This window comes from Chinchilla lanigera, unplaced genomic scaffold, assembly GCF_000276665.1.
Source record: "Chinchilla lanigera isolate Chin_1 unplaced genomic scaffold, ChiLan1.0 scaffold00009, whole genome shotgun sequence".
Classification (NCBI taxonomy): Eukaryota; Metazoa; Chordata; class Mammalia; order Rodentia; family Chinchillidae; genus Chinchilla; species Chinchilla lanigera.
The window spans coordinates 23980818-24005836 of NW_004955410.1; the positions used below are offsets into that span (position 1 = coordinate 23980818).

General features: G+C 34.8%; 1 protein-coding gene across 2 annotated transcripts in view; it reads left to right on the forward strand.

Moving 5' to 3' along the window:
- Sp4 (Sp4 transcription factor) overlaps positions 1-25019 on the forward strand; it is a 60260-nt gene that overhangs the window by 25410 nt on the left and 9831 nt on the right. For both annotated transcript variants that reach the window (XM_005377368.2, XM_005377370.2), the window contains exons 4-5: positions 16777-17005; positions 19261-19460. In XM_005377368.2, the coding sequence (XP_005377425.1) occupies positions 16777-17005; positions 19261-19460 (429 nt within the window). The remainder of the gene's footprint in view (positions 1-16776; positions 17006-19260; positions 19461-25019) is intronic.

Sequence of the window (25019 nt, forward strand, 5' to 3'; positions counted from 1 at the left end):
ATAAACTTTATTTGTTTTAGGATGCTGGGGATCAAACCCCAGAGCATCCCATGCTAAGCAAGCACTCTAACACTGAGTTACATCCCAGTCCTAAAATTTTTTTTAGCCTCATTAAAAGATGATCTCTATGCTACCTGTACAGATCATCTTTGATTCAGGTCTTTTTGATTATAAGTGAAAAGATTGGAGATGCAGTTCGCCCAAATCAAACCTTTACTTACTAGCAAAGTTTGAATAACTGGTTTGACTCGTTGAAACTTAAATGTATACGAGTGGTATATACAGTATAAGCTTTTTATTAGTATGAAAATTATTATAGGCAAGTTTTCCTTGCTTCTCCACTTCCCCAGGGAATAAGGTCTTAAAAATAATTTTGTTTTCTCCCATCCCAGCTGGCATTGATTTGGTTGCTAAGTAATTGTTAGAACTGATAGTTTCTCCATCTAACAAAAGTAAATTTTAAAATGCTAATTTAAATTTTATTTTATATACTGTTTTTAATATTAGGGAAATTTTGTATCCAAAATCTACTTTGCTCTATGTTTAAATAATTGTTCTTAGTTTTGCAGTATTTTGCTTTGAGCATTAAATTCACAAACTTAGAAACTTGTAACAGCTTTTAAGCTAGGTGCTTTATTGTAGACATTTTCCAGCATTTGTACTTCTCTGTTAAATTTGGGCAACATAATCATGTTATAAACAGGTAACATGGGGAGAAATTATTCACTAGAGAGATCAATTCATTATAGTAAAAGTGATTTAGGAAATTTAGTGGGGGTTTTAAGGGATTGTGTAGCTTTTTGTGTTGGGGCATAATATAAGAGTTTGGGGTGAAACAGCTTTCTGTTGTGTTCTGTATTGCTGAGCCTTTATGTAATTAGTGGATCAAATTTGGTTTTCCACCTTTTAAAGACTAAAAAGAGAAATGTAGCCTGAAAGTGGCTTCTATGCAGACATTTATAATAGTTATATTTCCTGAGAAAGCTTCAATATAATCATTTTGAAATGAGAAATTAAGTTAAATGTGTTCTTCATATACTTAAACAGGGTATAACTTAGTGAGGAGCATGTTAAATCTCATGAAAATCTTTTTTGTGTTGCATACTAGCTTGTTCTGTGGTTACATGTCACCTGTTGCCCTAAGAAACCTGTAATTTCCTAATAAAATGTCTTTTTTTATTATACTGAATAAAGTACTATAATTAGCATATGCAGTCTACTAAAACTGAACCTAGAAAAATCAAAATCTTTAAGCACAAACTTGATACTGTAAGTGGAAGGTTACACACCTGACCTCATGTGATGGCTTCCTGTCAAAGTGGGGACACACTCAAATGTTATTTAAAATCACCCTGAGGCTACGTGTATAAGGTGTCTATGAAACATAAATATGCTCAATAAGTTCAGACCTAGATGCTATCCCCAAGATAGCTTATTGTGTTATGTTCGAATATTCTAAAATCCAAACAGTTTCTGAAATCCAAAACACTTCCAGTCCCAAACATTTCAGAAGGGATCCTCAATCTGTTTATTGCTTGTGGAAGTAAGAACACATACTTTTTTTTTTTTTCTTTTAGAGTCACTAAGGTTAAGAAAGCCAAAATCATTCTTTGGTCATGAAGAGATCACTCTCAGGCCAAGCTGATAAAAAATCCATTGAACTTTTCCAAGGGATAAGAAAATAAATCTACAATAATAATTAAACCATCCAGTGTGATAAAGGGGGAAATTATATGACCATGATCTACTATTGATTCTTTTCATTAGTTCTTTGACTTTATATCATTCATTTCTCATCTATTAATAGTAATAAGTCACGGTTAAGTGCACATATATGGAAATATTCTTGAGCTATCTGAGCACTGAGCAATATTGAATCACTCATTTTTAAAATAGTAAAATAGATATTCAAATCCTGGTCTTTTAGAGTTTATTGTGATGAAGGAATTTTTAAAATAAAATACTCTTTTGAAAGTTTAAAACTTCTTATACCTATTTTGAATAGGAAATGTACATATCCTCTGTTTAGAAGGATCAAGCCTTGGTTATGGTGTCAATGTAATTCATTCCTTGTCTGAGTACCTCTGTAAATTATTTAAATTAGTATCTTCCATCAAATGATCACATGGTTCTTCTGCCAAGGTGTGTTTATAAATGAGATTATTTTCCTTCCATTTTCTTCTTGTTCTTAATTCTTCTAAAAATCATAATGTGAATTCTTCAGTTAAGTGAATAAAACTTGTGCCTGTGTTCTGAATTCCCACTGCACAATGCTAAATATTTTTAAATTGTCTTTTCCCCAGTGATAACTAGAGTGGAATTCCCTACAGTTGAAGATCTAGTCTCTTCTAGATTGCATAATGGATTATGCAGGATTGTTTTGTATGGTTAAAATGATTTCCCCTACATTTTTAGAGAAAAATTGCGGCCAGTTCATCTACACTTTAAAGTAGAAAGCTAGTATTTCCGGGTTACTCAATTTACTGTTGAGAGATGTGGCTTAAAATAGCCATCTATGGGGTGAGACTGCTCCATGACAGAATTACAGTGTTGGACTAGCCTCCCTTGGCCCTAAACTGCAACTATTTTAAGCTATGACCCTAAGAACTGACAGGGCATACTGTACCCTCTTACCACTGAATTCCAGTTCTGTATTTCCAGGGCTGGACAGATGAGCTATAAACTTGTGTGGAATTAAGGCTATCATTGTAATGTTTTGGAAATCTTTATATGCCTCTATAGTTAGCCTTGATGTATCAGATTGCATTAAATGAGTACCATTGTAGAGGGAAAAAATGATTAGAAAATCATAAAATGTTGTTTTACGCGTGTATTTTTAGCATTGCTTCTTTGAGTGAGCTACCTATAAGTCAAAAATCCAGAGTCATTTGATGACCACCTAATAAAGATAATGCTGTTTTTTTTAGATGTTAATACACTAGAGTCTGATTCTGTGATTGCCTTTACCCATATTCTCTGCCCTGGTGTCATAATGCTTTTGCCCCTTTATTTCTGTTTTACTCATTTAATTGTTAGTGTTACTGGCTGCTGACTTTCCCTTTTTCCCATTACTTACCACCTCTTAACTTTATATCCATGTGATAATTTCTTATATTCCTACTGAATGTAACCATAGTTAAGGCAAAGTTCTGAGACTATATAAAGAGGGAAGTCTGACTCCTAAAAGCTTATTTCTACTTGAGATAGAATATTCATTAAGAGAGAAAAAAATAGTGCATAAGAATTATGTATGATGGCCTATACTGAAAGTGAGATGAATGGTAAAAGATAGTGATACATTAAAAGCAGGATGAAACCACTGAGAACCAAGATGGAAATAAAAAGCTTTGTGAAGCTTAGGAGGCTTGAACTGATTCTTTCAGGGAAAAAAGAGCCCTAACAAACATGAATAAAGAAAGAAGGTGTTACAGACTGGAGACAACAGGTACAAAAGAAAGGAACCTGGAATATGATTTACATACTTAAGAAAGACTGGGTAGACTAAAGTGGAGATTTTGAGGGAACATTACAAGATTTGGCAGGCTTGGTAAGAATCTAGTTTTAGAAGGATAATGTCAGACCAGGGACAGGTGACATGTTTTCAAAACAGTGTGTGAATGTATACACTTCTGGAGGGATAAGGGAAGTTTCACTTATAAAATAGTGTTTAAGTTACGATAAACAAGGACACCAGATGTCAGTTATAGGAAATCTGAATTGAGAGTCAGTGTGTTATTTCAGGATCTTTAAGAAAAACTGGCAGACTTTGATACAGGAACATAGAGAAGAGAAAACAATACTTCAAGAGAATTGTTTACAGTTTCAGTGTGGATGACCATGAGAGTGATTACAGTACCATTGAAAGAAATGACATTCAGAAAAAGAGAAAGACAGATGAACCTACATTTTTATATTTGTTAACTCAGAGCTAATAGTAAAATATTACATTGGAAATGTTTAGTTTATATTTGGGGTTTGGGTCTGAGAGGAGTTAAGAATGGATATTCTAGACTTGGGAGTCTTCTGGATGGAGACTGTGACTGAAATTATGATAGTATTTGAAATTGATAACAGGTACAGTTAGACGAGCTGAAGGATAAGAACTGAACTTCGGATTACATTCAGTGTTTGGGGACCAAAAGGAAAAAGTTGATCCTGGAAAAATGATACCTATCAGAAAGAGAACAGAGTAATTGTCAGCAACTTAGGGGAGTTGTACATAGTGTTGAATGTTGTAAAGATGACTTGGGGACCAAGTGAGTGTTGAGAAAATTTTAGTGGCTTTGCATTTGAATCATTGGATAAGCCTGAAAACTATACTGTATTGTGTAATATCATAGCTACTTTAAGGTAAGCCTGAAATTAAACATGCATTTCCTCAGTTGTATTAGCCACATTTCAAGTGCTAGTAGCTAAGTGTGTGTACCAATATTGAATAATACTGATACAGAGCATTTTTATTAGCAGAGAAAGTTATAAGGAGTGATCTAAATACCTGATGAATGTTTAAATTTAAAATAATGTATTATAATAAAAGTCATTGCAATTAATCTCTCTCAGTACTCCCTCTCACTTCAAACATACTTGTCCCATCATTCTTGGTACTTTCTAAAGCAGTTCTGGAAGTCCTCTTTACTGGAGGGTCTTTTCATGGATACCTCAGTATCCTGAATGAATTTAAAATATGTATGGCAGTATCTGTCAAATAAAAACATGTGGTATATCCTCATCTGCCTTATTCACCAAATTGGGCACTGTGCAACTTCTGGCTCTTCCCCAAAATAAAAAAAATGACCATAAAAGTTTTAAAAAAATAAATACCATATTTTTTGATCGTATCTTGTATGTAAGACAGTATTGCTTTATAAAACTTCAGGAATGGGAAACCAAAACCTTCAAGCATTTAAATAGAGAAGTAGAGAAAATATCAAATGTAGGATATAATTTGGAAAAGTTTGATGAAAAAATAGGAAGATGCAGAAAATATCTTGGTGGCTGATAAAGAAAGGCATTGTAAGACTATGATTGTATGTATTCATTTAGCAAGTATTTACAGAGGGCCTGCTCTGTGCCAAGTACTATACTATACCATACTATGCTAGATGTATACACACTACAATGCTGTGGAAGCCATTAAAGACTATATAATTGGATAAGGGATGTTGAGTGGGTAAAAAGATTAGTTACGATATGATATGATACTGTTTGAAATAGAAACCTAACTTGAGAGCATATAAGTGTGCTATACAGTCAAGTAAAAAATTTGTGAGGAAGGTTCTCTGGAGGAGATGATTCAGAATAGTTCAGGATAACAAGAAATTACACATTAACGGAGAAAGAACATTCAGGGCAAAAGATTAGATCTATATGGTAGCTTGCTTGATGTGATCAGGGATATGCAGAGTTTCATGTGTGCTGACCAAAAGTGCATGTGCTATAGTCTTGGTGGCAAAGACTAGGTCATGAAAATGCTTCCATTACTGTGATAAGGAATGTAAACTATTATCATGAAAGGAAGCCTTCAAGGGACCATAAGTAGAATATCATGCTCAAATTTAGACTATAGATTGTTCGCTGTGGATAGTGGATGAAAAGAGGCTAATTTGTTTCAAGGAGGTTGATTCTGTAAGAAGATGGACCTATGGAGAGGGAAGGACCTGAGAGAATATGTATGGAGAGCAAAGGGATAGCTGTTATTTGTCAGGGGGAGTAGATTATAGGAAATAAAATCAAACACAGATGGAAATGCTTCGAAGGTGAGATTTTTAAGAAAGGATGAGTCAATATTAAGAGAATTATGCAGATGCCTGTGATAGAAAAGAGAATGAGGAGACTTCTGGTGACTTTAGTCTAAGTAAACGAGAAGGCAAAGTCCTATGCTGTGATTGTAAGGTGCAATTAAAAGAGATTGAAGGTTTGAGACTGGGGGTGGAAACTGGAATAGCCGGTGAAGGAATTTATCACATCCATGTATGTTGCTAGGATAGGGTGGATAAAAGGATTCCAAGCAACAGCGATGGGCCAGGTAGTGTTAAAATATTAGGGGTTTATAGACTGATTGTGACTTCGTCCCTTTGGTGTTTGGCAGCCTAAGAATATGAGAAAGGGGATTATCACCAGGTATGGCAGAAGTTCAGAGAGGCAAGGATGCCAAATGAAACCAGGGGTGCTGGGTGAGGATAAAAATGACTTTCAGAAGTATTGAGAATGACAGTGGCATAAGGTTAAATGACAGACAATGGTCAGAAAAGAGAATACTGAACCTGACTTCCTGGAGATAGTTTCATTTGAGACAGAATTTGAGCTGGGGTTCTGTTTGTGGGCAACATCTTGAGTATAGAACTGATTTTCCTTTCCAAATTTTCCTCCCCTCTTGGATTCCTTTGTTTCAGTTAATGCCTTCATTATCTTCCTTGCTACCCAGATGAGAAGCCTTACACACTGATTTGACCTTCATAACAATGATTTTTTTTTAAACCAAAGTTTATAGTTTTATGCCTGAACTAAACAGACCTTGATTGGATTTTTTTGGTTTTGCCACTTAAATCATGATCAGGTGTCTCTCTAGATCTGAGGGTCCTTATCTGTAAAGTGGCAATACTCATGTTACTTGCATGGGATGTGTATAGTGCTTTGCACAATGCTTAGAGCACATAACAGGTTTTACTAAGTGCTGGCAACAACTTCATATATACTGATTATTATTCATAGGAAGTATGATAAAAATACAATATACATTTAAATAAGAATTACAGTAAAAGACAGTCATCAATCCCCTTTGCTCAAACAATTCCACTATTCTTGCCACATTCTGAAGCAGTTGTGTAGTTCTGTTTCACAAGTGTCTTTAGCTGTGCTGTCACGGTTGCCTTCATGTCCTAAACTGATTCAAAACATTTATCTTTCATGGTCATTTTGACTTTGGGGAAGAGCCAGAAGTCACATGGTGCCAGATTTGTTGACTGAGATAAATGAAGACACACCGTAATGTTTTCATTTGACATAAATGGCCATAAATGTTTTGAATTGATTCAAGACATCAAGGCAGCCAGAAGACATTCACAAAAGGACTGCCAGAACTCCTTCAGAAAGTGATAAGAATGATGGGATAAGTGTGTCTGAAGTGAGAGGGAGCATTTTGAGAGAGATTATTGGCAATGTGTCTTCTCCTGTAATAATTCTTTTCATTTTTTTTCCTCTAAATATTCATTGTGTATTTTCATCAGACCTTACGTATCTCGTTCTTTTTTTATTGTTAGGACTCTTTTCAGGTCAAGTCCCCATCATGTGGAAGAGAAATATTCAGATCTTTCTGGCATTGTATACAGGGAAGGATTTCAAGCAACTCTTTATCCAGAAACTGTCAACAAGAGTATACTAACTGGGCATATTATGGCTTACTATTGTTGACAGTTCCTGGAAGAAGTGAGAATAAATAGAAATAGCTAGAAGTAAAAAAAGAGTATCTGTCTTTTCCTGAGCCTTTCTGTCCAACTCCTGCCTTACTTAGCTGCATAGTCCAACCATCTATATAATGCCTAGCCCAGAGGTGGAATGATATAAATGTTTGTGGTAACAGATTGATCTGAATACCTGAACTGTAGGTGCTTTATACTCTGGATTATTTTTGTGTCACCTCTGAAATTTTGAGGAGGAAAATAATGAGTAAATTGATTATTTTATTTTTGTCCCAGTTATTTGTAATTCTGAGAATTGCCTACTCTGCAACCAAATAATTTTGGAGGAAAATGTAAACTTTTATTGCAAACTAATATCAAAGATTTTCATCATTAAAAAATCATTAGGATAGATTGTAGGGGTAACACTGCTGCTTATTAAGTATAAGAAAGTAGACACGATTTTCTATGAGACATGGGCTCCAGAAGATAAGTTGGGATGCATTTAAAGACTTAATTAATGAAAAACCATTAGCACATTGTTTTAGTTGCTGTAAATTTGTAACATCTTTATTCTACTGTTCTAATTTTTCAGAATTGTCTTGGCTGATCTTTTGTATGTTGCATGAGCTAGAATCCCATGGGAAGATCTTTAATCTTTCATTTCATAGAATAATTTTAGAAAAATAAACATTTACGATAGTGATTCTTTCCATTTATGAATATGTATTTCTTTTTGTTCTAGTCATTATATCCTAACAGTTTTTTTTCCTCTCAAGTTCTCTCTCAATTCTGATTGGTTTTCTCAGGTATTCATAGTTATTGTTACAGTTGTGAATTATTTGTGTTAGAGATGTAGAAGGAAACTTACGTTCATCTTATATTTAGTCATCTAGCTGAATTGTCATGTTCTAATTTGATTTTCTAGAGTTTTCTAAATGAATAATTCTACCTTTTTATGAATCATGACAGCTTTGTTACTTTTAAATCCTTACTTCTTATATAGACCTGTTATTTCTTTATCCTACTGAATTGGCTTAGGCCTTCAGGAAAAACAAACTATGAGAGCTCTGGAAGAGAAAGAATCTTCTTCTAGAAGCCATAATACGATAGCAATTTTTTTCTTCGTGGTATTGGAGATTGAACCCAGGGCATCACATATGCTCGACAGTTGTTCTTCCACCGAGCTACTTTCCCAGCCTTACAAATTTTTAATCTAGTAAGTGCTTTAATTTTTACTGAATTTCTCTTGTACATGAGATGCAACAGTCTCACATACTTCTAGTGGAAATGTAAGTATGTACAGTTCTTTATAGATACTCCTGTAATTTCCTAAACTGTGTAAAGGCTGATAAATGTCTCATAGTCTTTGACCTAGTAATCTCACTTCTAGTAACCTTCTCATATTCTACTGACCTAGTTTCATAAGAAAGTTTGTTTGTTTGGATGTTAGATCCAACTTTTTAAAAGAAACATTCATTTAAGAAACAGTGAGTGCTTCCAGTGTGCCAGGAATGTTGATGGTCAAAGGACAAATGATATAAAACCACACAGATATCTTTGGTTCTCTGAACTTTTGATAGAAATAGTTTGCTACTAATACTGTTGTGGAATGAGATGGTATCAGTTTAGCAAAGTCAGGAATATTTAAATTCTCACTCAATCCTTGTGGTGTCTTAAGGAGTATGATATACTGAAAATCAAGTCAGACTAATACTTCATTGTCTTGGGCATTGCCTGGCCTCAAATTCCAGAGAACTTTACTAGTCTATATGGAATGTGTCATATTCTTTTGTTTATTAAACCTGCATTCTCTTCTCATTTACCTTATGATTCTATTGAGGCAAATGACTGCTGATCTGGTGCTTAAGGAAATGTGCAAGAAACAGGTTTTTAATGTTCAAGAAACGAGGTTTTTTTCAACTGCCCATTCTAGGTCTTGTTGGGTACCTTGAAATCTAGTATCTAGCTGCATACCATCCTGCTGGCCAATTTCCACATTTAAAAAAAAGAAAGCAGAAGGAAAATAGAGGAGTAAGAAAAATTGTTTGCTTTCTCCATGTATCTTTGGATGCTTTTCCTGTGGCAGTGTAGAAGAAAGAAAAAAGAAGGTCCGTCCTCAATCTGTTCTATCATGACGGGTAGCTACAATACCAAGTTTTAATTACTTTAATTTGTAATTGTTAAATATTATAGCTATAAACCCATATTAATTGTTTGGATTAATTGGATTCGCTGTGATATTTCCACACATGTATACATCATGCATTTACTGTCCATCCATCCTTTCTCCTTTCCCCTTAAGTCCCTTTTCCCTTCCACCTTTTCCACTCCCTAAAAGTCTCTAAATTTCTTGCTGTTCTCCTTCCCTCTCCCTGCCCATCTCTAGTGGTTGCTGTTCCATTCTGTAGTACTTCTACAGGGTTGATTTACTGATTGCCTTAAGTGAGTGAGAACACATGGCATTTGTCTTTCTATGCCTGGCTTGTTTCACTCAGTGTAATGTTCCCCAGCTCCATCCATGTTGCTGCAAAGGACAGGATTCCATTCTCTTCAGGGCTGAGTAGTATTTCATTGTGTAAATATATCATTTTTAAAAAACCCATTCCTCTCCTGAAGGGCATAAATTACTTTGCTTTAAAAAAAAAAAGATAAAAAAATTTTTAAAATTACTTTCCTTTTAGATAATAATGGCTAGAAATAACTGTAAATATAACTTGTTTCTATAATGATTTAGCCTTTTACATTGTCACCAGCAATGTCACAGTATCACAACTTGACATTTTTATTACCATTTCTCAGTGACAAATTGAATATATAGCAATACCAGTAAGCTAGCTGGTTTTTTCCTGTATAACATAAGCTTTTTCCTATGCTTTTTAAAAATTAGTCTTAATTTTCCTAACTTTAACAATGGTCTCATTAATGCATATTTTATTCTTCAGTCATACCATATCCAATTCTTGTTTTTAAAGTTACACTTTAGAAGAAATCCTTATATACTTGTAACATTAACACTGTAACAAAATCTATTACCACGTGAGCTCATACTGGTTTACAAGTGTAATAATCCTAAGTAATATATTTTTAGGAACGAAAAATGAGCTGTTCAAGACCTATAATTTACTATCTAATTGGAAGGACAGAGATGCATTTATATACATTTACCATACAGCACGTCCACTGTTAGGATAAAGTTATACACATGCTGTGATGGGAAAACAGAGAAGAGATATAAACCCAGACTTAGACAGGAACTTCAGGAAGATGCTACCAAGTGATGATACATGAACTGAGTCCTAAAAGGTGAATAGGCTTTTGCCTTACGGGGGAAGATGAAGATTTAGGGTGGAAGAATGAGTTCAACTGCACCAATATTATTCAGAGTCACAGGGACAATCAAGCATGCAACATAAGAGAAAATAGAGATCACTGTATGTAGTGGTAAGAGTGTGAGTGGAAGAGGAATGCCAAGAAATGAAACCCTGAAAATAAGCAAGAGTTAAATTAAAGAGACCTTTGAATGTATGGAGGATTCACTTATTTTGGAGGGAACCAAGTCAATACTATGGATTGGGGAAGGAACAAAATTGATGTAAAAGTAATGAGTATGTATGAATGTACAGTATTTATAGGATAGAGAAAAGGGACAAATTTGAGATTTTTGTTGAAGAGAGTGACTCAGTATATAATTGGTGGTAAGGAAGTAAACTTTGGACTTTGGTAGACCTGACTTTAAATCTCAGCTCTTGCACAACTTGGTGTTTTCTGTACCTCCTTAGAACCTCATTTTGCTCATCTTAAAATTGGGACAATAACACTCATTTTATAAGGATGTGAGGAGTAAATTAAATCATATGTAAATACATGAAAAATATGTTCAGCATTTCTGGCCGTTAAAGAAATGAAAATTATCGTGGTGGCAGAAGTGCCTGCCTGGCAAGCACAAGGTCTTGAGTTTGATTCCCAGTACGAAAAGAAGAAAAAAATGAAAGCAACACTGAGATTCCATCTGTCTTAGTTACTTTGCTCAATGCTGAGACAAAATACCCAGTGCCCAAAGTTAAAGGGGAAAAGTTCTTACAAGTTTTATTCCATAATCTGCTCCAAGGCAGAGTGGTATGGCAGACAGGCCTCACAGAGGATAAACAGTTCATGGTGGGCAGAAGGTAGCAAAGCAACAAGGGACTTTAACAGTGCCGTTCTGCTCCTTTTATCATATCCAGACTACTTAAGGCAGGTAGCACTCACATGCTTAATCCCAATGTCCTTGAGCCTAGCATTGTATCATGAGTCAGTTTCAGCATCACATGTTCTGGATCCAGCCATCTCTGAGAAAGCCAGACCTATGACCGTATGAGGCCTTGGGGGGACATCTAAATAAAAGCCTTAACACCATCTTACTCTAGAAAGAATGGCTGTTGTCAAGAAGTCAAATAATAATAAGTGGTGGTAGGGAAAAAGGAACTCTTCAGCATTGTTGGTGGGCATGTAAATTAGTACAACCATTACAGAAATCAGTGTGGCGGTTCCTTAAAAAACTAAAATTAAAAATTCCATTCAACCCAGCTGTGCCCCTTGTAGGTATCTTTATTTAAAGGTTTAAAGACATCATATCACAGTGATACATGCATACCTATATTTATAGCAGCACAATTCGTAATAGGTAAATCTTGGAAATGGCCTATATATCTAGCAACAAATGGGTGGTTAAAGAAAATGCGGTGTTTATACACAATGGATACTACCCTGCTATAAAGAAGGATAAACTTGATAAATTATTTGAGCAGTGAGAAAGAGCTAGATGAAGATGAGTAATCTGTCTTACTCATAGATGGATTGCCTCTGAGAAACTGCAGTAGAAATCTTCCCTTGTAGATGACACTGTGATACTTCTAAGAGGTATTTGAGCAGAGCAGGTACAGATTTGGGAGACATTAATTTAAGCATAACAATAAACATTATGAAAGTATGTGGTTTAAATGAGTGGATGGCTCAGATAATTTAAATGGGAAGAGAAGAAAATAGCCTGGAAAATAGCATAGGAATTTTAGAGGGGAGAAGCATGCCAAAGATGTTGAAGCCAGGGGTGGTCAGAGAATACGGGAGAACGCAGGTGTGAGCAGTTATTAATGAAACACAAAGAAGAGCATTTCTGGAGGAGAATGGGATTAGCAGCTCTCAGGAGCTGGAGCAAGTTGAAGGTATCTTTGGGTTTACCAAAAAAGAAGTTAGTAGTTTTTCATGATTTTTAACAGAGCGGTGAGATGAACACCTAATTTCAGTAGTTTGAAAAGAGAATGAAGGATAAGGAATAAGGAAACCAGCGTGGATAAATCTTTTAAGAATGTGGTATAAATTTAGATCTGAATGCTGACTTAAAAAGAAGAAAAAGAAGTGGGGAAGAAGAGCTAACAGAGAAGGCATTTCGGAAAAGGCAGGACGTTAACCCAGAGAGTCTAGTTTCAGGAAGGATGGAATAATCAATGGTACAAATGCAGCGGAGCAGTGCTGTAATGTTGATTGGGAAAACGCACATTGGATTTGGCCATTAGGAGCAAGTTTTGTGAACCAGAAACTGCTTCCTGTAGGTGGAGCACTTTGTTATCGAGAATGAATGTGCTATGATCAGAATAGCACTTTTCTTTATTTTTCTGGCAACAGTCTTTTGTTTTTGTTGTTTTTCCTCTAGAATGGTTCATTTGGGCTAGTAAGTGCACAGAGTAACAAGGGCCTGAATCAGTAATGACCTTGGTAATAGATGGTAAGATAAACGCCAGATTTCTTCTGCTGTAGCACCTTTATAATTCACCAGTTGCTTGATACAGTGTGTAAAGGAGGTACCCTGGAAGGTGGCATTTTAAGGTTTTGAGTATGAGTAATAAGGAGAGTAGGAGTAGTGTTTACCAAAGTGTGGGTATTTAGAAGCTAGACTGAAAGACGAATGATTTTTCTAAAATATTTAAAATGTTTATGATTTATTAAACTTGTCTTACTGAATGGCTGTGTGTTAAGCACATTCTGTCTGGAACTATGTGTTTGTTCTAGATGCTATTGATACAGCAGTGAACGTAACACACAAAAGTTCCTATTTTCATGGAATTTAACGTTCAGAATGGGCTGACGACAGGAAAAAAATACAGTAAAAGGACAAGGTAATTTAAGACAAAGCTAGATGATGATACAGAGATGCACTGAGGGGAACCACGTTTCGATGGTATGATCAGGAACGTCATTTCTGAAAAGAGAAGATTTGAACAGAGCTCAGAATATTACCAAAGAGCCAACTATGCAGAGATCTGGGTGCAAAGACATCGCCACCCAGACTGGAGAGTATGTACTAAGGCCTTAACAAGGAAATAACTTTATTCAGGGCTAGAAGAGTATCAGGAGTGGAGTGAGCAAAGGAGATACTAATACAAGATGAGATCCACGACCTGAATAGAATTAGTAGAGCTTTGCAGGTCTTGGTATGGATTTGGTGGTATATTGGTACCAGTGGAAATGAAGAAAAAGTAATATGTTGAACCTTAGCTATCTGTGACACATCTGGATGAAGAGCTAAGCATGATCAGACTTATGTATGTATACTCAAATACAATTTGCCTGCTATTATTTATTGAAATCACTTGCTAAGTTGTTAGTGAACAAGTAAGTGCTTATAATATGTTGAACAAGTAAGTGCTCATAATATAGAGGCGTGAGGAGTTTGTCATAGAACTGATAAGCAATCTGAAGAACCCAGAGTCCTTTGCAGTTCTTCAGAATAATGAAGATTATCTTAAACATCACTACAACCTAAAAGGAATGACCAGCTGTTGTGTGAACAATAGTAGGAAAAATTATGTCCAAAAATATCTTATGACTTCAGGAAATATAAAGAATACTTACCAACTTTAAATACCTGCAACACCACAGGTATAATATGCCATGCTATAAAGAATGTAGTCCTCATTCACATGGACTTCCCCATTTTAAAAAATGTGTTTTGTTTTGTGTGCAGTAAATAGGGAGTGTATGTGTCATAGAACTGCACTTGTAGGTGCACAAGTAATGGTTGCTCAGCCTGATCATCTTTAAGGGATCTTTTACAGAATATTTAAAATTTTTATGTGTTCAAAGTCACATAGAAGCATAATAATGATAGTTTATATATTGCTTTATAGTTGATTATGGCTTTACCCATGGAAAATCAATTTGATCTTCAGAAACAACGCTTTAAAATAGGTAACATGACAGGAATTTCAGGAAGGTCAGTGTTACTTTAGCGGCAAGGAAACTTAAGGATCTCCAGTGCAGAGTCATGCATTCACAACTTCTGACTTCGTGTTGACTCCACATTATATGCTGACTGAAATGTGAATTAAATTCTGAAGTTCAGAAGAGGAACTAAAATATGTATTCTTACTAAAATAGTAAAAAAAAAAAAAAAATGTATGTGTTTTTCCCCTCTTCTCACTATTTCTTACAATTGACCCTCCGTATCTTCAGGTTCCACATGCTAGGACAGTGATGGGTGAACCTTTTAGAGTTTTCAGTGATAACAAATATCCAGCAGAGGCACACATGCCATAGGTTTACCACCACTGTCCTAAGATTTAACTAATGGCAATGAAAATATTCAGGGAAAGAAATGCAACTATACAAAATACAAAACCTTTTTTCTTGTCATTATTCCCTAAACACTACAGTATACAACTACTTATATAGCATTTACATTGTGTTAAGCATTGTAAGAAGTCCAGAGATGATTTAAAGTATATGGGGGAATTTGCTTAGGTTATATGTAAATACTGCATTTTGTGTAAGGGACTTGAACATCTGTAGATGTTGGTATTGGAGGGCAGGGGTCCTGGAACCCCAGTCCCTTGGGATACTGAAGGGTGACTGTGTTTGTATTTTAGTAGTGGGTGCTCCCAAAGAGTTGAGAGTATTATGGAAACAGAAGAAATTGAGTAACTTTGGCTAGGAGACTCAGGTTACTTTTGTTTTAAAAAAAGAGTGCTATTTTCCGACTTGGTCATTTTTATTGTTTTTTTCTTGGTTGCTCTGTATGCTTAAGGTACTACAACCAGAGTTTTAAAATAGACCCTTTTATTTTACTCCCAGGAGCCACAAGTTTGTTTCTGCTAGCATATTTTATCCTATATTGCCACCCAACTCAGTGGAGACTAGTGGTAACAATAGCTAATGTGTAATAAACAATTCTGTGCCATGAACTGTGGTTAGGGATTTATAAGTATTTAATCCTTACATCAACTCTCTGAGGTGGGAGCGTTCCTTCACACATTAATTTTTTTTAATCCATTTACATACTTGACATTCCTACACCTGATGAGAGTATAGAATTGTGTGGAAAAAATATTGTAAGTATTGTTAGCCTTACCAGTTGTAGTTCAAGATAAGTTAAGACATTTGAATAGATACTTTTTGGTTATATTATGCTTTTATCACGTTTTTCTCTAAGTGAAGCTGAACCTGAGAGATGAAGTCTTAGCTATAAATCATGAGTGAATAAATTAATACCATGAATGTCTTTTTATTATAGTGACAGTATATAACATTCATTGATGGTTTTGCATTTTAAGAAAACACAACATTGTGCACATTTTAAAAAAATGACTCACCAATAAGTAGATGTTTGTTTAATTTAAACAATTTAGAAATGAGAAACATCCATAAAACTTAATCCTTTGTTTAGTTACTTTTCACTCCTGAAATATTCTTGGCATGAATGAGTTATGTTGCTTACTGTGGAAATGGTTATAGTACTTTGTGTTTATGTAGCATTTTCCATCTGAGGATCTCTGAGTGCTTTTCAGTGTCTCATGAATCCTCGCAGTACTGTAGTGAAGTATGAGGTGACAAGTACTTTTAAGTTCATTTTCCAGATGGAGAGAAAAGTTAAGTTACAGGGAGGGTCAAGTGATTTATGTACGGTCCCATCACTTAGACAAAAAGGCCACCAGCTGGCTGTGGTGGCTCACTATTGTAATCCTAGCTACCTTGGAGACTTAGGCAGTAGGGTTGTGAGTTTGAGGCTAGCCTGGACTACTTAGCAAGACTCTGTCTCAAAGTATAATTTTTCAAAAAAGACTGGGGAAGTAGCTCAGCATTAGAGTGCTTGCGTGGCATGTATAAGACTCTGGGTTTAACCCTTAGTACCACTAAAAAAAAAAGAGACAACTGAGCTAATAAAGTAAGAATTATTTTAGGAAGTTTGGTATAACACAAGTCATTAAATTAATCCTTCTGCTGTTTTACGTTACACAGATTATTAGAACAAACACAATAGCTTTAAACTGTTCACATGGAATTTTTTTTATTCTTTTGGGGAACAGAAAATGTAACATTCCTTCCTGTTTTTCTTACATTTTAGGTCAGCAGCAAGGGCAAGATGGAGTGAAAGTCCAGCAAGCTACTATAGCTCCTGTAACAGTGGCAGTTGGAGGAATTGCTAATGCGACAATAGGTGCTGTTAGTCCTGACCAACTCACACAAGTGCATTTGCAGCAAGGCCAGCAGACTTCTGATCAAGAGGTACAACCTGGCAAGAGGCTTCGAAGAGTTGCCTGTTCCTGTCCTAATTGTAGGGAAGGAGAAGGAAGGTAAATGATCTGTTTTCAGCTCCTGCTCTCTGGAAGGCATAAAATAGTTAAAATGAGGTGATTGATAACTGGGACCTTTGGAGCCCAGAAATTAAAATAGAAAAGGAATTAAGTTCAGCTATATGAGGAGTGAGATTTGAGAGATCTTCTGCTGTTGGACCTCATGTATGTTTTTAATGAATTCTTCTGTCATTTACTATGTAAAAAATGTGAACATCCTTATTGATATAAAACTAGCTCCTACATATCACTAATCCATTTAGAGTATACAATTCTATGGTTCTTAATATATTCACAGAGTTGTACAGTCATCACCACAGTTAAATTTAGAACGTTTTTGTCCTCCTCAGAAGAAATCTTGTATCCTTTAGCCATCAGTTTTTACCAGTTCCCCAACCCTCTCAGCCATAGGCAGCCACTAAAATGATTTCTGTCTTTGTACATTTGCCTATTTTGGACATTTCATACAAATGGAGTCATGCCCTACTTGGTCTTTAGTGATTGATTTCTTTCATTTGGCATTATACTGTCAAGATTCAGTCATATAGCATGATGAATACTTAATTTCTTTTTATGGATGCATAATATTCCATTCTACAGACGTAAAACATGTTATCTCATAACTTAATGGACATTTGATTTTTTCCGCAGTTGATTATTACGAATAATGCTATTGTAAATATTTGTGCAGAGGTATAAGTGGCTGCACCCTTTTATATTCCTGCCACTAGTATCTGAAGGTTCTGATTTCTTCATGTTACTGCCAGTAGGTAACATCTGACCTTTTGATTGTACCTGTAGTAGTGGGTTTGGAGTGGTATCTCTTCTTGCTTAATTGCCATATGTAGAACCTCCCATACAATATTCAATAGAAATGGCAAGTGACAAAAAATACACATCCTTTATTTTTCCTTGGGAAAAGTATCTAGTTCCTCACCATCAAGTACAGTGTTAGTTCTGGGGCCCTTAATCAAGTTGAGAAAATTCACTTCACTTTCTGTTTTGCTGTGTATATCATGAAGGATGTTTGATTGTGTTGTGATGATTTTACGATTTTTATTTTTTGTTGTATCAGTATAATATGTTACATTAATATGTTGCCATGTGTTTCACTTTTGCATTCCTGGGATAAATCTTTTGGTTATGATGTATAACTCATTTTATATATTGCCAGATTCAGTTTGCCGGTAGTTCATTGAGAATTTTTGCATCTGTACTCAAGGGATAAATTAGCCTATGCTTTTCTTTTCTTTTCTTGTAATGCTTTTATCTAGTTTAGATGGCGGTAATACTCTCGAGCCAGAGGTTGAAGCCATGGCACATTTCTCTCTGGGTGACCCTGTTTTAGGAGCTGTATGCTTGATGATAGGACCATCAATAAGCTCAGGTCTTCTTAGTTTATTTCTCCCAGCTTAGAAACTCCAGTTTATGAATTGTGAATGGCACGAGTCAAGGGCAGTCTAGACCATAACATTTCATCGTACCATGACCACAACAGAGCATGTGTCCCAGCTGTGAGGGTTAGGTGGAGGAAGGGAGTCCCTGCCTTTCAGCCACATTCACCTGGAACACGTAGCTGGGATTAGCATGATAAATGCGATGTCCAGTCCTCCTGGGGAGATAGCCCACTAGCTGGGTGGAGGGAGGAGAGGAAACCCTGTTTTCTGTGCCCTCTGTTACGTTCCTGTGGCATAGTGGTGAGGGGAAGAAGTGAGTCTTGGTACAGACACCACAGACTCTTACTGTTCTTCCCCAGTTCTCTTAGATTTTCTTTAATAAATGTGTTTCCGTATCTACTTGTGTTTGTTTTATAATTTTCACCAGCTTTGTGGGAAACTCAGTCCGTGCATCTCTTCATATTGTCTTGGTAGAAATGAAACTCTGCACCTTACACTTTTAACTGGAGTTAGCCATCCTTTAGAATTTCACACAAACAGGTTAAGGTGTCCTGAAAAGCTTAGAGGTTTTTTTTTTTCCTCTTCTTTTAAGCCAACAGAAGAGCCTACTAGGGAAAGAACTTGAATTGCCTTATAGACATAAACAATGAAACAAATACATTTTCATAGCATTTTTTTTTAACACAGAGAGACCTGTTTTATGTTTTCTTCAAATGAAATTTTTTTACTGTAACTACAGTGTAGCAAATTATTCAGAAAAGCACATGTAATTACCTTCATTTCCCTTTTTTCTCATAAATATAAGCTTAACTTGGGGAGTGTAATTAACAATTTGGTTTTGGTTTTGGTGTTTATTAGAGGCAGTAATGAACCAGGAAAAAAGAAACAGCATATCTGTCACATTGAAGGATGTGGAAAGGTTTATGGCAAAACATCTCACCTACGAGCACATCTCCGCTGGCATACTGGAGAAAGACCTTTTATATGCAACTGGATGTTTTGTGGCAAGAGATTTACAAGGAGTGATGAGCTTCAAAGACATAGAAGGACCCACACAGGTTAGTTGGTTTATTTTAGGACTTGTACTTTCAAACTTACCTTTTCAGTACTAAAATGAAAGATTTCATAATAGTTTAGCTATGAAATTAGAAATATACAATTTAAGGGGCAGAATTCACTTTAGCAATTATACAGAAGATTAAAATTTTCTACCTCATTTCTGAGGTACATTTTACTCATAAGCTTCATCAGCTTCTTTACATGACCTGGAATTTGTTTCATTTGCTTACCTTATATGCATACCATGTTGAATTTATTTAATATAAGTATTGAAATAGCTAAAAAGAAAACAGAGTGATGATTTTATTGGTAACCTTTGTTAGTTTTATATAATAAATACCTACTTAATTCTCACTCAGAATTGATAGTTGTTAATACTGTATTTTGTTACTTTTTAGAAAACAAATTATTTACAGTAAAAAGTCAATATTGAAGATAACAGCTGCTGTGAATTTGTGTCTGAATTTTTAGTACATTTTTAATATCCTTACATGTATTATTCATTGGTCTGTATAATAGTTTTGTTTTGGTTATGAAATATCACATAAATAATATGTTGCAGAATCATTTTACTGTGTTTTGAGATAGTGAGACAGTCCAAATACATATATTGCTTTTAACACCAATATATTATTCTGTTGCATGACTACCACACTGTATTAATCCAGATTGTTGAGATGCTATCACAAATTTTGGGGCTGTGAATATACAGTGAACATGTGTGAGAAAAGGAATTATTGGATCATAAACAAAATACATATATTTGGTTGTGCTAGATAATAGCCACAGTCTCTAAAGTGAATGTTACAGTATTTCAATAGCAGTGATTAGTTTCTACTCTACTGTGTGCTTACTACTTAATGTAAGGCCTCAAAAGATTTTGTCTGTCTAAAATGGTTTTTTTTTAAATTTACATTTTCCCTGATGATCAGTGTAATTAAGCATCTTTTCATGTGTATATTGGTTATTTACAGTATGTATCTTTTTCTGTTCATTGTTCCGTTTCTCATTTTTCTTTCCTATTATCTTTTCTTATTCATATGACCATATTGCAGTTTCTTCCTATTATTTATTAGTCTTTTATTTTTGTGCTTTTATCAGCTGCAGGGATTTATATATTTCCTCAGATATTAATCTTTTATTCTTTGCCTACTTATGAAGTATTCTTCTGTTCTAAGATTTTGTTTTGTTTTGTTTTGTTTTTTTGGTTTTTTTTTTTTGGTTTTTCTCCAGTACCGGGAACCAAACTCACGACCTTGCACTTGCCAGACAGGCGCTTTTGCCGCTGAGCTAAATCCCCAGCCCCTTGTTTTGTTTTTAAACATTTTTAAAATTTCTCCTTGTAAGTTTGGCCTCTTAACAGCCTGGGTTTTTTTGTTGTTTTGTTTCGATGATGAAATGAATTGGGACCATAATTTTATTTTTCTTCCATGTGGACGGCCATTTTTTGCCCATCTCATTCCTTCTCTACTGATTTGTAGTAAGATTTCTCTTCATATTCTCTGAGCTTTTATCCATTTGTCAGTTCCTATGTCAATACAATACTGTACTATTTTGATTACCCTGGATTTATATTAAGTCATGATATTTAGTAAGGCAGTTTTCATATTTTTGTTCAGAACATTCTATTTAGAACATGCCTAGGACATATTTAGTCTTTAACTACTGAACACAGTAATTTGACTAAGCTATTGAATTAGATTTTCATTTGTATCATTGTAAGGTACATATAGAACAAACCAGAAAGTAGAACTGACTTTTTTTGATCAGCTACTATATGTCAGATATTTTGAGGGTTATTTTTTATTCTTACAGCAATACTGTAATAGAAATTTGCTCCATTGATAGAAAACAGTCTCAGAAAAAAGTAGTTGTCAAATCTATTAAAAATGCTATAAAATTGCCTAATTGACATATATATAAAGTATGAATGCAAATGAATATTAGTATATTGATTCAGTCTCTGTAAGAGTTGATATTAAAGCTATGAATTTTAATTTTTAAAAAAATTTTAAAACCTTTCTCTATGGTATTGCATGGAGTTTCTAATTCCACCTTACCTTTTGACATTGTCATATATAATCTGGTTAAAAATTAATTCCAGGACAACACTGTGTCTGTTCTAGAAAAATATTCTGTAGGAGAGTGCAGTGTGTTCTTCCTGGATCAGCAGTGGGACAAGTTAGGGAAGCCAACAAAAATTGCCACTCTGTTTGCTTTGAAACTTCACATTGTGGTTGCATCATTTCGTCTAAGAATGATTAGTTTGTAAAGTTCCTCTGTATCATATGCCCACGCTCATATAAATACACAAAATAAATTTACTTGAGTTTATATGTACATACGCTTCAGAACCCAATTTTAATAGTTTAATGACTGTCTTCTTTTTAATAACCATTATCGTGTAATGGCTTGATAATTCAGAAAGTATACTTAAATTTGTTCATTGGTACAAACATCTTGAATGCTTCCTGCACAAAATTGTTTAAATATGTTAGGATCTCGGGATGTAGCTCAGTGGTAGAGCACTTGCTTTTTAGCATGCACCAAGTTCTGACTTCTGTCCCCAGCACTGCCCCCAAACAAAACATGTCAGCACTGAGAAATATTAAGCTTAATATCAGCATATTTTTAAATGCTATTTTCAAGGAATTCAGCATAGTTACTTTTTAGTGTTCATTAAATTTGTTTAAAATGGTATTAAAAAACTTGGAAAAAGTATTCATTACCATAGGGTATATTAAATTGATAGTCTTGGCCATTCATGGCAAGAACTATTTATACTAAGTGTCCTAACCATTACTGTCAGTAGAAACACACTGACTTAATGTGAATAAATGAGTTAGCTTCATTCACTGCTAAAAATAATGGTTACTTTTTGGGAAAAAAATTTAGGTTTTCAGAGTGATGTACATAGCATTTAGAAATCAGATCTTACAGGAGAGCTTACAGTGTAAGAGACCTTCTTTGTTACCCCTGTTTTTTTGCCCAGAGAAAATCAGTGTTAACCATTGAACTATTTTGTACTTTTGTTTTTCCTGTGATGATGCCATATAGCTAAATAATATTACTATTACTGTTAGGAGTCTATTACTCCTCCTTGATAGGTCAGTATTAGTCACTATGACTTCTTGCATCAAGAGTTGAAAATTTACCTTCTATTGTGCAATTCAAAGACACTGATTGCTTTATAAAACTTCAGGCCAAATATTACTTCCTGATTCACTACATCATCATCATAATAACAATAATAATAATAATAAAGTTTCATCGTTTTTTCCTCTTCTGTGACACGTTTCCTTTCCCTTTCTCTTGAAGTTAAAATGCTTATTATCTTCAGTAAGCACTAATCTGTTTTATAGCTTAGTTAATACTAAAATTGAAAATTAGTAAATAATTGCATATAGCTATGTAGGTACTATCATTACATTTCCTTTCTTACATGGTTTTTAGTTTTTTGTGGGAGTTTCTAATTTATTTTATTTTTTCCTAGTATCATCTAACTTTATCACCTCCGGTAGTTCACAGTTTCAAGATTAGTATAAACTCCATGCAAGTTCTCCTTATGCCAGAGCTGTCCGTGTTTCTGTTTGGCCATGCTCTGATTCTTACAACTACAATCTGGAGGCTTTTCTTGTCCATTTTCATTAAGGAAAAAAAAAAAAAAAAAGAAAAGAAATTCATCTCAAAACTTCTTTAATTTTTTGACTTAATTTGATTGGCTGATTCTAGATTGCAAATTATTTTAATTGCATTGCTTTTTTGTCTTCCTGCATTTATTTTACCAATGACAAATCTGTTTTATTCTCTTGGGTGTTTATAGGTGACTTTATTTTCTCCCCTACAGGCATATTTATTGCTTTCATTTTGAAATAAATTTACTCTTAACAGAAAAGTTTACAAAGACTGTATAGTTCTCATATGCCCTTTACCAAGCTTCCCTTAATGCTAAATTGTTATATAACCACAGTAACTTTCAAAAACTGTGAAATTAGCATCATTACAGTACTATTAATTAAACAACAGATTTGCTTTTTCTGTGCTGGGTTAAATCTAGAATAGCACATTGCATTTATTTGTCATGGCTCCTTAGGCCTCTGCAATGTGTTTCTTTTATCTTTTATTATCTTGACACTTAACAAGTACTGGATTTGGTATTTTATAGAATGTTCCTTATTTTGGATTCACCTAATGTTTTCTCATCCTTACACTGAAGGTATGAATTACTAAGAAATTATATCAAAGGTGTTAGTGCCTTTCTCATTGTATCATATGGGGAGGGGACTGGTGTGAATATGTCTTACTAATCTTGATGATTTGGCTAACACAGTGTGGGCCAGTGACGAAAGCTACTGGTTTTTTCTTTCCATATTCTGTTGGTTGGAAGCAGTTCTTCAAGTTCAGTCTATTCTCGGGGGAAGAGAATTAACATCACCCTGGGGGGCGGTGATTATAAAAAGAATTTGTGAACATATGTTAAAACAATCACAGTAATCAAATATGTTGAAATTTGGGGGAATATTTTGTGACTGTATGCAAATATACTATTTCTCTTTTAAAAAAATATTAAGGTTCACTTTTATAGCATCCATTAGTAGACCTTGCCTATAGCTGTTACTATTGTAGGATTCTAAATGTCTCTATTTCTTTCATTTCTTATATAGCTTTTAATGGGGATTCTCCTGGAAGAAAGTTATGCTTTCTTCCCTAATTGTTCTTTTGCTCAGTTTCTTTGTTTAGTAATTTATTTGCACTAGTTTGCGTTCTTGAGTAGTATTTATTTTATCCTTTGGAATCCTATACTGTCATTTATTTTCTTGCCCAGATTGTTCCATCTTTTGGCCTTTGGAAGCTCTTTCAGGTTGCCTCCTCTGTCCTTGCAATATGCACCCATCCTCTTTTTATCTTTATTTTTTTGTATTTTTGAGATAGGTTCTCGCTATGCAGTTTAGGCTGACCTTGAGCTCACTTTGTAGCCCAGGCTGGTCTCATACTCACAAGGATCCTCCTGCCTCAGCCTCCCGAGTGCTGGGATTACAGGCGTGCGCCACCACGCCTGGCCCCATCCTGTGTCTCAACAAGAAGTTTCTTCTAACCTTGGGTACTCTATTAATTCCATAACAGTGTAACAAGGTATAGGTTCATTTGATAACTATTGAACTTTTAACTGAGTGAGTAATCTCTATCTTCACTTATTTTCCCTTTTTTTTCTATATCCTTTCTGGGCTGTTGGTAAACCTATGTTGGACTCCCTAGCTAGATTTTTTTTAATGTCTTACAGCATTTCTGTTAACTCCTTTGTCACTTTTCTTTGTTTTCTGTGAGATTCCTTAACTCTGTCATCAGATATTTCTGTTCTTTATTTCCAAGAATGCTTTTCATTGTTTCTTTCTTACTGAATGCTGTTCTCACGGTATGGATGAGGCATTTGCTGAGCATACCTGGTTTTCATCTAGAATTTTTTTTTTCATATTCATGTTTGCTCTGATGTAGTTTTCTGTCTGTATCTGGCTTGTACAGATTCTCCTGAGCTGTCCAGGGTACTTGTTTTTTGTTCA